Here is a 12,638-nt window from a genome sequence, read left to right on the forward strand (position 1 = left end):
CAGAAAGGCATCTTTTTTTTTTTTTTGTCTTGTTGCCACTTCTTGGGCTGCACTCGCGGCATATGGAGGTTCCCAGGCTAGGGGTCGAATCGGAGCTGTAGCCACCAGCCTACGCCGGAGCCACAGCCACGCGGGATCTGAGCCGCATCTGCAACCCACACCACAGCTCACGGCAACGCTGGATCATTAACTCGCTGAGCAAGAGCAGGGATCGGACCCACAACCTCAGGGTTCCTAGTCGGATTCATTAACCACTGCGCCACCACGGGAACTCTTTTTTCTTCCCCCAGAAAGGCATCTTTCTGGTCTTGGAAACTTTAGAAAACATGAGGCACATTATCTCAGTTCATCTGCCCACAACCCCGAATGTGCTGCCTTAGTCCTACCAACCTCTCAGAGGGTGAAGTGCTTGCCCAGGTCACACGAGTTCACAGTGGCAACCTGAACACACAGATTCACTGAGCATCTCTCGAGTATCGGGAAGTTTCGGAGGAAAATAAAATCGGGCCTGGCCTCCCTGGCCTGGGTCACAGGATCCTTCCCAAGCAGCACCACTGCCATCTACCACGCTCTCTGAGGTCACAACCTCCACAGCCCTTGCTCTGTCCTCCTTGGCTGCAGAGCCCATGGCTAAGGACGCAGGGCCCAGTGTGGCTGCCTGTGGCGCACATCTCACCACCATGCAGAAGAACGGAACCGCCAAGCGTGTCCTTATGGTCTAAAAGCCTCCTCAAGGAAAACTGGGTTAGTGCCCCCCGCCCCCCACAGACCATGGAGGAAGCATCTGTCCCTGGGGCTCCCGGGGACAGGATGTGGGAATGCACCAAGCACCTGGTGCACCACAGGCTCTCAGGAGACCTGAGTTTCTATACAAAGCACAGCAGTACAGGAGTCAAGCAATACTTGTAAGAAGATACTTATGAAAAAAAGATACATACATATGTATACACCCATACACACATATGTAATCTACACATAAACTTCCCTGCTACCTCCATCTTCCTTAACCTGTAACACCTGGCATTTATGGTGAAACCACCAGGGACCTCGGCATCGCACGTGCCAGCCCGTCCCCTGTCTTCGGATGCTCTGACTCCAGCGACCCCTTCTCATCTCCTCCTTGCAAAGGTCCCCATCCTGGGGTCCCCATTTCCTTCCTCAGCGACCCCTACTTGGCTGCCCCTCCCCTTTCCCTTCCCCTCCATGGAGGGCAGTGACGTGCAGAGGTGAAGAGCTCAGATTCTCAGGTGGGACCATCTGCCCACCGTGTGGCCCAGGCCCACACTCCACCTCTGGTCTCACAGGGAAAGCTCGGCAGGGAGAGCGCCTGCGCCCCACTGCGGGCGGCACCGCTAGGAGGACCCAGCGCCCGGCAGAGAGCAAGCGCTCTGTGCTGGCTGCTGGGCACATACTCACTGAGAAAGGACTGGAAAGGAACAGCGGTGATGAGGCGTGAGACGGTGCAGATACATCAGCAGAGAGGGAGAGGAGAGGAGGAAAGAAAGGAGAGAGGCAGAGGCACGCAAGAAGCACCCAGAGGTCATGGTTACAAGGTACCCAAGGCTTGAAAAGGCAAACAGGGCAGAAAAACACAAAGTAATTCCAATCCCTCACTCATTCTTCCTCGGTGCTGGAGTCCCACCTCCCAAGTAGGAACAGACTGGGAAGGACGGCTGTGGTCTGCTGGAGCCACAACGATCTTAACGTGTGATGTACACACACGACGGTAAAACCACACAACCACACGGGAGGAAAATACCACTCTAACCAGAGACACAAGCAGGACGCAGAAGTGGAGTGCCCGTCGTGGCTCAGCAATAACCAACCCGACTAGCATCTGTGAAGATGTGGGTTCTATCCCTGGCCTCACACAGGGGGTTAAGGATCCGGCGTGGCTGTGGCTATGGCTGTGGCGCAGGTCGGCAGCCGCAGGTCCGATTGGACCCCTAGCCTGGGAACCTCCGTAAGCCACAGGTGAGGCCCTAGAAAGACCAAGAAATAAAAAGCAAACAAACAAAAACCCACCGAAGCACTCTGCCGTCCCAGGCACAGCTGAAGCAAGAACACCTTTTCACTCCAAGTTGTTGAGACAAGACCTGTGATAACCGCAGCTGCCTGAGTGGTGTCCTCACTGGGTACCTCCTAACAGTTAGGTTCTCGCTCCTCCGATGCATTCCTTGGCTAACTGTGCTGGGGAAACCTCTCTGGCTGCTGGGCCACTGGCATCCACATCAGGCCGGGGGGCACATGAGGATGTGTACTGGGGCTCCTGGGTAAAGGTTTCCTCCTCTGTCCAAGGCACACCTTCCTGCTTTGGGACACAAAGGGAGGAAGGTGGGTGTGATGCCTGAGACTAGCAATGGCAGCCGTCTTGGCACCATGAGGAGCTGGGCTTGAGACTAAGACAGACAGAAGGAACCAGACTCCTCAGTAATGCTTAACTAACCAAGAATCTGCTACTCCCGGCTTTTTTATCGGGGAGAATAAACATCCTTATCATTTAAACCACTATTAGTTGGGCATTTTGTTATTTTGGGGCAAAAGCATCATAAATGATTCACACTGTATCGAGTGAGCAGATGGCAAAAGAGGGAGGTCAAAATGAAAGCACCCATACCTAAAAATAAAAAATGGTACTACTGCAGCTGTCTTGCAACAGATGCCAATCCAGCAAAGGGCTAATCAATAACCGCCCTCTTTTCTCCCTCTAAAGAAGAGACAGAGATGCTTAGCTCTGCCGCCCTGATTAGCACTCATGATGTATTTGGCCAAGTTTTCCAAGTTGAATCCTCAACTACACACTTCTATCAATTGAGTAACTATTTCACCCAGAGGGTAGTTTCCTCGCTCCCCTCCCCAAGTATGAAAGTATCAAAATAAATTTAACAGAAATTTCATGTCGACTTAGGTGCAGCAGGTTAAGGAGCCAGCCTTGTGAATGCTGTGGCTCAAGTTTGATCCCTGGCCAGGGAATTTCCATGTGCTTTGGGCATGGCCCCCCCAAAAAAAGTGTATGAAATGAAAAAGGTTATGTGTACTATAGCAACAGTTTAAAAAAAAAAAAAGCAAAAAAAAAATTTATTCAAACACTAAAATGAAAACTACTCTTGTAATCAAAGTTTCAGAAACAATAAAAATTCTTCAGCATCCCTTTCTCTTCCCTCCAGAGCAAAATTATTAAACTAAAAAATTTAAAACTACAGGATCTTTGTTGTTGCTGTTTTTGTTTCTCTTTTTATGGCTGTACCTGAGGCATATGGAAGTTCCCCAGCCAGGGGTTGAGTCAGAGCTGCAGCTGCCAGCCTACGCCATAGCCACATGGGATCCGAGCTACATCTGTGACCTACACTGCAGCTGTCCACAATGCCAGATCTTTAACCCACTGAGCGAGGCCAAGGATCAAACCTGCATCCTCACAGAGACAACGTCTGGTTCTTAACCCACTGAGGCACAAGGGGAACTCCCAGGATTTTTTTTTCGGGGGGGGGGGGGGGGCGGGCGGTAGGAAAACAAAGGGTTTTCAGACATAATCTCTTAAGGAATAAAAATTTTGAAATGATTTTCAATCATCACATATGTCATATCCTTTAAGTTTTAACAGATGGAATTTATAACGTAAGTTTCATAAAGTTATGAGCACCAACACCAAAAAGCCAGCAGAAAACAAGATCTTTTCAAAAAATGAGGAAAACACTCTCCCTTAGGTCTTTCTCTTTCTTCTACGAATTACCCACGGCCCTTCCCTACAGGAATTTAAACAGGTATCGGGTAGTATTTTAGCCTAAACTTTAACAACAAAATGAAAAACTAAGCAGGTCAAAAGAAGTAAATAGGCTTCCAAAAGCAACTCCTATGAGGACAGCACTTGATCATGGAGCGGCTGTAAATGGGCGGAAAATTATATATATAACATAGTGGATAGAAGCAAAAGGACAACGTAGAACAAAAGTAAAACACGGCAAGTTCCTTCTGTTCCCTGAATGACATCCACACACATGAAAGAAACCTCAGCATTCCCACCTATTTTCCTTCCTGAAACTCAAGGTTTAAGCCTGTTTCTAACAACACTGGTTGCTGTGGAAACAGCTGATTCAACATGATGAACTCACAGCTGAATCAAGGAAGGTGTGGAACAGAAGTCTTATTTCAACAGAATCGAGAGCCATAAAACATTCAACAGGCGCACTGAATGACGGGGAGCCCGAGCGGCCCGTGTCTTCATGCAAGGGTCACACGTACCGCCCCCCCACCCCGCCGGGCACTCCCGGGATGCTGTCTTCAATTTGGGTGGCCCCAACCATCCCTCAAATGTCCTGTACTTGACTACCTGCTTCTGACTGCATCACAGAGTGTGTATCGTACTAAAGAGATTCTACTTCCGACAGTGACTCCGGTTTTTTTTTTTTTTTTTTTCTGTCCTTTTGCTATTTCTTGGGCTGCTTCCTCGGCATATGGAGGTTCCCAGGCTAGGGGTCGAATCGGAGCTGTAGCCACCGGCCTACGCCAGAGCCACAGCAACGCAGGATCCAAGCCACGTCTGCAACCTACACCACAGCTCACGGCAACGCCGGATCGTTAACCCACTGAGCAAGGGCAGGGACCGAACCCGCAACCTCATGGTTCCTAGTCGGATTCGTTAACCACTGCGCCACGTCGGGAACTCCCTGACTCCGGTTTTGACCTTGCCAGAACACACACAATTTACGGCACCGGCAGGATACAAGTCAGGGTTTGAGGATCCTCTCCATGTGGAGCTGCGGTCGCGGCTCAGCGGTTATCGACCCCGACTAGCATCCACGAGGACGCGGGTTCGATCCCTGGCCTCGCTCTGAGCTGTGGCGGAGGTCGACGAGGCGGCTCGGATCCGCTGTGGCTGTGGCCAGCGGCTGCAGCTCCGATTGGACCCCTAGCCTAGGAACCTCCACATGCTGCAGGTATGGCCCTAGAAAGAAAAACAAACAAACAAACAAAAAACAGAAAGAAAGAAAATCCTCTACATGTTGTCAACTCTACCAAATACTGACTTACTCCTCACCCACCATCACTTCAGGCTTAGGTTCTGTCTACGAGTTTCAAGATTTTTTTTTTTTTTTTTTAATGGCCACACCCACAGCATAAGGAAGTTGCTTGGCCAGGAACTGAATCCGAGCCACAGCTGAGGCGGCAACACCGGATTCTTGAACCCACTGAGCGGGGATCGAACCCGCGCCTCCACAGCAACCGGCGCCACAGTGGGAACAGCCTCAAGACTATGAACTCTTCAGGCACAAGAGGCGTCCGCAGATGTAAACGAGCCCAGGTCCACTACGGATCCAGCCGCCTCGCCCCAGCCTCGTCATCACCCTTGAACTTGTTTCTTGGCTTTTACGGGTTAAGAAGGTTCCAAGCCATCCTGAAAACCCTTAAGACGCCTAACAGAGACGGCGGAAACCACCTGAACCTCGGATGCCCGCGCCCCTCCCCACACTCCCCCCCCCACTGTTTAAACACAGACACACTTTTCCTTCCACACACACACTTCACGGGTCTTTTCCTCTGAACCCTTCCGACACGCATCCTGAAGTCTGCAGTGTAACCCTCTATCAGGCAGCACGTATTCAGCAAGTTTTAAAACTGCTGGCTGTGTGTGGGGCTATTAAAAAAAAAAAAATCCACCTTTCCCCCTCTGGAGATGGGACCGTGACCTGGCTCTGGAAACAGAAACGCCAGCGCTGCCGAGGCGGGGCTGCCTTGCCCTCCGCGTGTGCACAGGAGAGCAATTCATACCAGCCAGACCGGAAAAATCGCCACGGAGAGCAACTGCGGAAGCGGGGGCAGCGAGAGGGCCGTCAAGGAGCCCGACGCCCCGCGCGGTGAGTCACAGGAAACGCGCCTGCCAGGCCGGGGGGCCCAGCACACGTCTCCTCCAGCTAAGAATGTAGGTCAAGTCTCCCTGGGCGTCACGCTTCAGGGATCGGGGGAACCAGGGCCCGGACCTCAGGGGCAGCAGCCAGCCCCCTGGGTGCAGGGAGGCCGGCGGGCCACCGACCTCCGTCTGCCCTTGACGCCGCCGCCGCCACTCCGGACCGAGCCCAGAGAGGTCAGTCGCTCCAGAAGTGAACAAACGGGGGTGCTGGGCTGGCTCTCTGCTCTGTTCTGGATTCGGGCCACTGCGTAGGTTCTCAGCAGGGCCCGAGCTGGGGGTACCCGGAAGGGACGGTCAGCTCACCCAGCTCCGTCGACACGGGGGACCCGGCGGCGCTCTCTCCGATCTTGGCCACTCCGTCGTAGTAGGCTTTTCCCGCCAGGATCATAGCTAGACGGGGTGGGGACACACCAACCAAGGCGTCAGTCACTCAGATGATAAGGAAGGGTCTCTCCCAAACCTGAGTCCCTTCCGAAGGAGGCAAGGCTGGCTCTCGGAAGGCAGGGCTTGTGCCCGAGCGCTGTGCCCGGGCAGAGGTCCCACTGCTGCCCTGCGGGAGGACCCCACCTACTGGGGAGCCCCCTGGGATCCTTGCCTCGGACCCGCCCCGGGAAAACCCGCAGCAGCAGAGAGGCTGGAAGCCCAGAGAAGGTCCTGCCTGCTCCCAAGGCCAGTTCCAGAGTGGACGTGCTCCTGACACGGCATTAGGGCCGGCACCCGTCCACTCCAGCCAGAGTCCTTCCCAAGCTGGCTGTTCTACAGCCACACAGGTCTGCATCAGGTTCGCTGGAGGGGCTTGCATGGGGCGGCCTAGGAACCTGGGCCGTCGGCGGCACTCTCACTTTTTCTGCTGAAAAAGACACGCTCAGACACAAGCAACTGCCAGAGCCGTTCCCAGAAGGAAAATCTATAAACTCTTAAGTATATTATCGTTGCAAAAAAACAATGCAATTATCGGAAAAATGACTGAATGTTCTTTTTCCTTTTTTGACAGAGTCAGGACAAGTCTCATTGCTATACAAGCTGGATTCTAATTATCTGAAAAATCCCATCTCTCCCTTCGAACTGATTCTGAAGACTACATTACAATGTACAGAAATCTGATTTTGATTTTTCTCTTCCTTTCCTTTTTTTTCCCCTCCGGATGCGGGAGGCCAGGAGCAAGGCAAACCTGGGCTTGAAATCCAGCGTCACTTCCAACAGCATGACCCCCTCGGGCACGTTAGTGCTCTTTTCTGGAACAAGGGATTTTAATCTATAAAAATCCCTAGTAGCATGCATGCTGCACAAACAAACGGAAGCTAATACTGATTTATTCTTTTGCTTTTTAACAAGCTAAGTCTGAGGACACAGAAGGGCTACCACAAGCAAGCCTTTCTGTATGGCCGAGCCTGTTTCGTGTGCCTTGGGAGAAAATAACTGATCTTATCCAAAGGCTGGCTTCACGTGAAGACGGCTGTGTTCCCAGGAGCTTTGGAGCCCACAGGATTTTGGAGATAAGAGGGGCCAGCCCTAAGGAATCTCTCTCAGATTCCTTTCCTTCCACTGAGAAGAAAACGTGGGGCTGCGCCAGTCTCTCTGCCCCCATTTATAACAGATATTGTTTTCAAAGGATGGATTTTAAAAGGTGTTGCAAGGGACAGAGGGGAGGGGAGGAGGTCACAGAATGAACGAATGCCCGAGTCCAGCTGAAGATACTGCAGGCCAAGAAAGTAGTATTTTCATGGCACGTTAACCTATTTTTGCATGTCTCGTAGCATTAAAAAATTACAAAAGGTACAGCTTTTACTACATACGTGTGTGTGTAACTATACATACATTCACACACACATACACACACGTTTAGGAAAGATAATGACCTGTGACACTTATTTCACAAGACGGAGAGTGATCATAAAGCATCATTACAAAAAACAGCACGAACAAGTAGCGTGCACGCAGTTTCCAAAGCATTACTTCAGTTAATCAGTCTCCCTAACTACATTAAGACCCAGGTTGGGGGTGGTGTCATCACCCCGTTTCATGAAGGGGCGCAGAGACGAGACATTCTGGGACATGCCCGAGGCCAAGGGTGCATCGGGGGCAGAGCACATCACTCTGGCTAAGGTATTTCACTATCCTTGGGTCTAGATCATGGCGCTTTTTGACTCTTTGGTCTCCGCTAAAACGGACAGAGAGAGGACTCCACCTAAAAACAAGGTGGGTGGCCAGGAAACTGTCCAGTAAACATACCTAGCATTTTAGTGGGAAGATTTTCCAATTGCAAGGTACTGAGTAGCGGGAGAATGGTAATACGGGGTTACACAACACTTAACATTTTTGGTTTGCACCCACACATTAACTTGAAAGTTTTTTTCGTTACCTGTTGACTGAGGTTTAAAGCTACTGAACCTTCCAGTCTAGTAAAAATATCCTGCTTTTATGACAAAGTTGTATGAATTTAAACATTGCATAACTTACCTAGGAAAAAAAATAAACAACTCTATCTTCCTAATTCTGCTCCTTGTGAATACCTTACTATCTACCACATAGTGTTTTAAAGAATAAAGCATGTTAGTTCTATTTCAGTGGTTGACCAACTACTTCATCCATCTAAACTACATCCTTCTACCAGAAAAATTTTCCTTAAAATACGATTTCCACTAGGCGATGGTTCTGCTCCAACACCTTCAATGGCCTCCCACTGTCCACAGGCTAAGCTCGCCACACTCCCGAGTTCATGGGTAGATTCTGACAGCCGTGCCTTCAATGAATCACACCTCCAGAATTCCCTGCCCTGCAGTCCTCCAGCAAGGTGATGGGTGGTTTGGTCAGGTGACTTGCTCTGGCCAGTGGGGTACCAGCAGGCGTAACGTGCATGGGGCTTGCACTCTCGGGACAGCCAGCTCCGCCTGAGGGAGGAAGCCCTGGCCCCAGCTGACTACAGCTGCAACAGTGGACCCCAGGCGTACGGACCACCGCACTGCCTTTATGGGACCATCGGAAATAATGAATGCTGTTGTCTTAGGCCCCCGAGCTCAGGACCAGTTCGTTACACAGCAAGTGGGTAACTGATGCTGCATCCAAGCGCCTTAATAATCTGTCCTGTTTCACCTTGTTTTACTGGTCCCCAACAGCTTCTCACCTGCACTAGTGTGGACCTGAGGTCTTGGCTTAGATGCTATCTTTTCGGCTGAAGAGCTAGTAAGCTGCGTCTGCCAGCAGGCTCAGCTCCTACACAGCCCTCTGCCCGCTCCATATATCCACTGACCTCTGGCTCAAATTCCTGTGACACTGCTGTCCCACGCTCTTCACCAGCTGTGCCTGCTGCCCCGCGTTATAATCTAACTCCTGACTGCACATCTGGCATCTTCAACCCTACTACAGATTTGTCCCAGGACCGCACAGATTTTACTGAAGTTTCTCAAGGGCCTGCAGAAATTCTGGAAACACCTTATAAAGTGCAGAGTAGGCCCCGGGAGGTGTGAAAGTGATAAGACTCTCTGGGGAGAAGCCTGGTTAGCAGGAGGCTCAGCTGTGGGCTGCCCAGAGGGTCACCTTATAAAACTCTGCCTCGGAGAGGCCGCTCGTGGGAGAAAGAGAAACGACCACTGCAGGCCAGAGTGACTTCCTTCGCAGGGACTATGAAGCCACGACTTTGTGGCCTTGTGACCAGGCCGTCATCTGGGGAGAGACAGCTGTGCAAGACCTTTCAAAACAAAGCTCCGGCTCTTTGAAGGAGGGCGCGGGCCACCCCCGGAAGCCACCGATACCACTGGAGGACGAGGGAGCAAAATCCTGGGCCTGCTGAGCTTCCTGACACTGAAAATGGCTGGCTGGGCGCACAGAGACCCAGCGGCACGGAAACAAGCCGCTGACTCTGGCAGGGACCGCGGCAGCAGCGCGCCCACCGGAGTCCAAAGTCCGGCCAGCACACCCCCTCCCTGGGGCAGGCTCCTGCGGAGGGTGTGAGGGCACAGGTTTCTTTCTAAAACCTCAATGGGGGGTTTGGCGGAAGAGAGAAACAGGAGGGAAAGAGAAGACACGAAGCTGGATCTGAAGCCGTCTTCACGGCTCAAACTCTCGGCAGCTGCATTTTCTCCCTAAGCTGGTGATGCTGAAAGTGGGATCTGCATGTCTGGGGGCGGGGGTGACACTCGCTACTACCTTTGAATCTGGTCATTGTTAGCACCTGGGGTTCCCCTTTCGGGAGGGCAGCGAAGGTTTTAGATGCAGGTCCGCTTCCTCCAAGGAAACAATGAACCAGCAAACAAGCCCGGCGCAGAGAGAGACAGACGCCCCCTCTGCTGAAACCCTTAAATGTCTCCCCATTCAGGCCCGACGCTCTATCTCTCACAGTGCTGTCAAAAGTGCTAAAGCCGCAGGTGAATCCTGCCGTATAAACCAAAAGGAGCGTAATTCCTCTGCTTCAGGATACTTTACCTTTTATAGATGTTCTTAATTTACGAAGAATTTGGTCTCAAAACTAGAGAACATGTACAGCAATGATATAAAATGATATAAAAGATTAAGGCGTGTCAAAGGTATAATCTGATATTTAAGAGGTATCTCTCAGAGTGGCCTATTAATTTACTCATATCAAATATCCAATAGTCTGTCGCTGCAAAAGTCTGCAGGTTACACTAATTGCAAACGCTTTCTACCAATCTGAAGATATTTTAAATATTCACTATCACAGCATTTTGAATATGAAATAATGAAGCAAAATAGTTCATGAGGCTTTTAGAGGCACTTTATAAATTTAGAAGACAGACTTACCGTTAACAGCTTTTTCATAGTTTTTCCCTAGGTTTATTAAATTTCGTAGCCCAGGATTGAACTGTTCCATAACATTCTGACAAACAAACAAACAAAAACAAACAAATTAATAAAACAAGCAAACAGCAGACCAGGTCATCTTTAGATTTTGTCACCACAAAGCCTAGGCTCCCCACACGTGCCTGCTGGTACAGTCCACAAAGTCATGAATGTTGATTTGAAAGCAACGAAGGATGGAGGAGTTCCCCGTCATGGCTCAGCGGGTATCGAACCTGACTAGCATCCATGAGGACGAGGGTTCGATCCCTGGCCTCGCTCGGTGAGTTAAGGATCCAGTGCTGCCGTGAGCTGTGGTCTAAGTTGCAGATGCAGCTCGGATCCAGCGTTGCTGTGGCTGTGGTGGAGGCTGGCGGCTACAGCTCCGATTGCACCCCTAGCCTGGGTACTTCCATATGCCGTGGGCACAGTCCTAGAAAAGACAGGAAAAAAAAAAAAGAATGTAATGAAGGGCACTTATTTCCCGTCGAGGGCATGCAAGGCGTGTGTGACTCTGGCCATTCCCCACCCGCCCAGGAGCTGCCTAGGAGCAGACACTCTGTCTCTACCAAGACCACCACCAGGGCCATCAGTCCGGAAACTGACGATGCTCCCTTTTGGGCTTAAGGACACTCACGGTTGTCACGCTAGGGGCTCGTGATCAGATCGTTACGTGGGCAATGTGTTGGCTGCCAACATAACAAATTTCCAAGAGATTTTGTTTTTGCTGTGCCTAATTACTGGGGGGAGGGGGTGGGATGGGTTCTCTAGGACAGAGATCAGTCTGGAACCCTCTTTCTAGGTGGTCACTGGCATTTTTCCCCCAGCAACCAGTGCATTCATTAAGGACTTATGGAGTGTGTGCTCGGTCCTGTGCACACAGCAGTAGGCGGAGGACAGGGAGACAGTTTTCCATCACGGATTTCAGGATCCTCTGTCTCTGCACATGTCATGGTTTTTTGCTGTTTTTTTTTTTTTTTTGCCACCTTGCAACTACGGAGTTCCTGGGACAGGGATCAGGTGCAAGCTGCAGTTGCGACCCATGCCGCAGCTGCGGCAATGCTGGTTCCCCCCCAAACCACTGCGCCAGGCCAGGACTGACCCATGTCCCGGCACTTTAGAGACGCCCCCAAACCCGTGGTGCCCCAGCGGGAACTTCATGGTTTTCATTATATCGCTAGAAAGTCCTAACACAGACGCAGGTGCTATGCCAAGTCTAAGACAGACAACTATTTAGAACTTTAGGCTGAATTTAAAATGCTGCCCTAAACCTGAAGTGCAGATAAGAAATCATCCTTACAGGGCTCTGGCTTCTTGGCTCAGGACACGTGGTGGCTGAATGTTTGCTCTATCTATGAATGCGACGCGTCCCAATTTTAATCATTCCGGAGAGACTGGTCAAATCCCGGCTCCCCTCCCAATATGTGTACCTCGTGTGTAGACAAGCAGGCAATAAAAAGAAAAACCACCCAACGTTCAAAGGGATGGGTGCTTGACACACGCATTCTTGGGGATAAAAAGTTGTCCATGGCAAGGTGGTGGAGAGAGAATATACAACTTTTATCTTATCAAACACTGATAAAAGCTTATCGTAAAAAAAGAACCCCTGACTCAAACGTCCCTCGCCCGCGGCCTCACTCCCATGCAACAGCTGGGTTCAAAGTGCGCTTTTGTATTTCCTGCCATAGTTTTGATTAATATTCTTCATTTCTCAATCTTGGACACTAACCATGGGCTTTCTGCTCCAGGAGACCACCCCATTTCCCTTCCTCAATCTCTCCCACATAACTGACAGTTTCCCGGTAAATTAATCATCAGAGTTTATTATGACTTTGGAAATACCTGTCACCACCGTGCAAGGAATGAATCAGGCATTTCGCTTAATTTCTGGATACACGCTTTTTGTCTCCCCTGTTGCTCTGACAGCCCTGGCATCCCC

General features: G+C 50.7%; 1 protein-coding gene and 1 long non-coding RNA gene across 2 annotated transcripts in view; one reads left to right on the plus strand and one right to left on the minus strand.

Annotated features, from left to right (window-relative positions):
- BAIAP2L1 (BAR/IMD domain containing adaptor protein 2 like 1) overlaps positions 1 to 12,638 on the minus strand; it is a 94,649-nt gene that overhangs the window by 54,623 nt on the left and 27,388 nt on the right. Inside the window, exons 2-3 of the mRNA XM_047779530.1 lie at positions 10,664 to 10,739; positions 6,209 to 6,295 (exon numbers count right to left, since the gene is read on the minus strand). Of these exons, the coding sequence (XP_047635486.1) occupies positions 6,209 to 6,295; positions 10,664 to 10,739 (163 nt within the window). The remainder of the gene's footprint in view (positions 1 to 6,208; positions 6,296 to 10,663; positions 10,740 to 12,638) is intronic.
- On the plus strand, positions 5,514 to 7,009 carry LOC125127048 (uncharacterized). The gene is made up of 2 exons (XR_007134847.1): positions 5,514 to 6,079; positions 6,900 to 7,009. It is a non-coding gene; the product is annotated as an uncharacterized LOC125127048 (long non-coding RNA).

This window comes from Phacochoerus africanus, chromosome 5 (genome assembly GCF_016906955.1).
Source record: "Phacochoerus africanus isolate WHEZ1 chromosome 5, ROS_Pafr_v1, whole genome shotgun sequence".
NCBI lineage: Eukaryota > Metazoa > Chordata > Mammalia > Artiodactyla > Suidae > Phacochoerus > Phacochoerus africanus.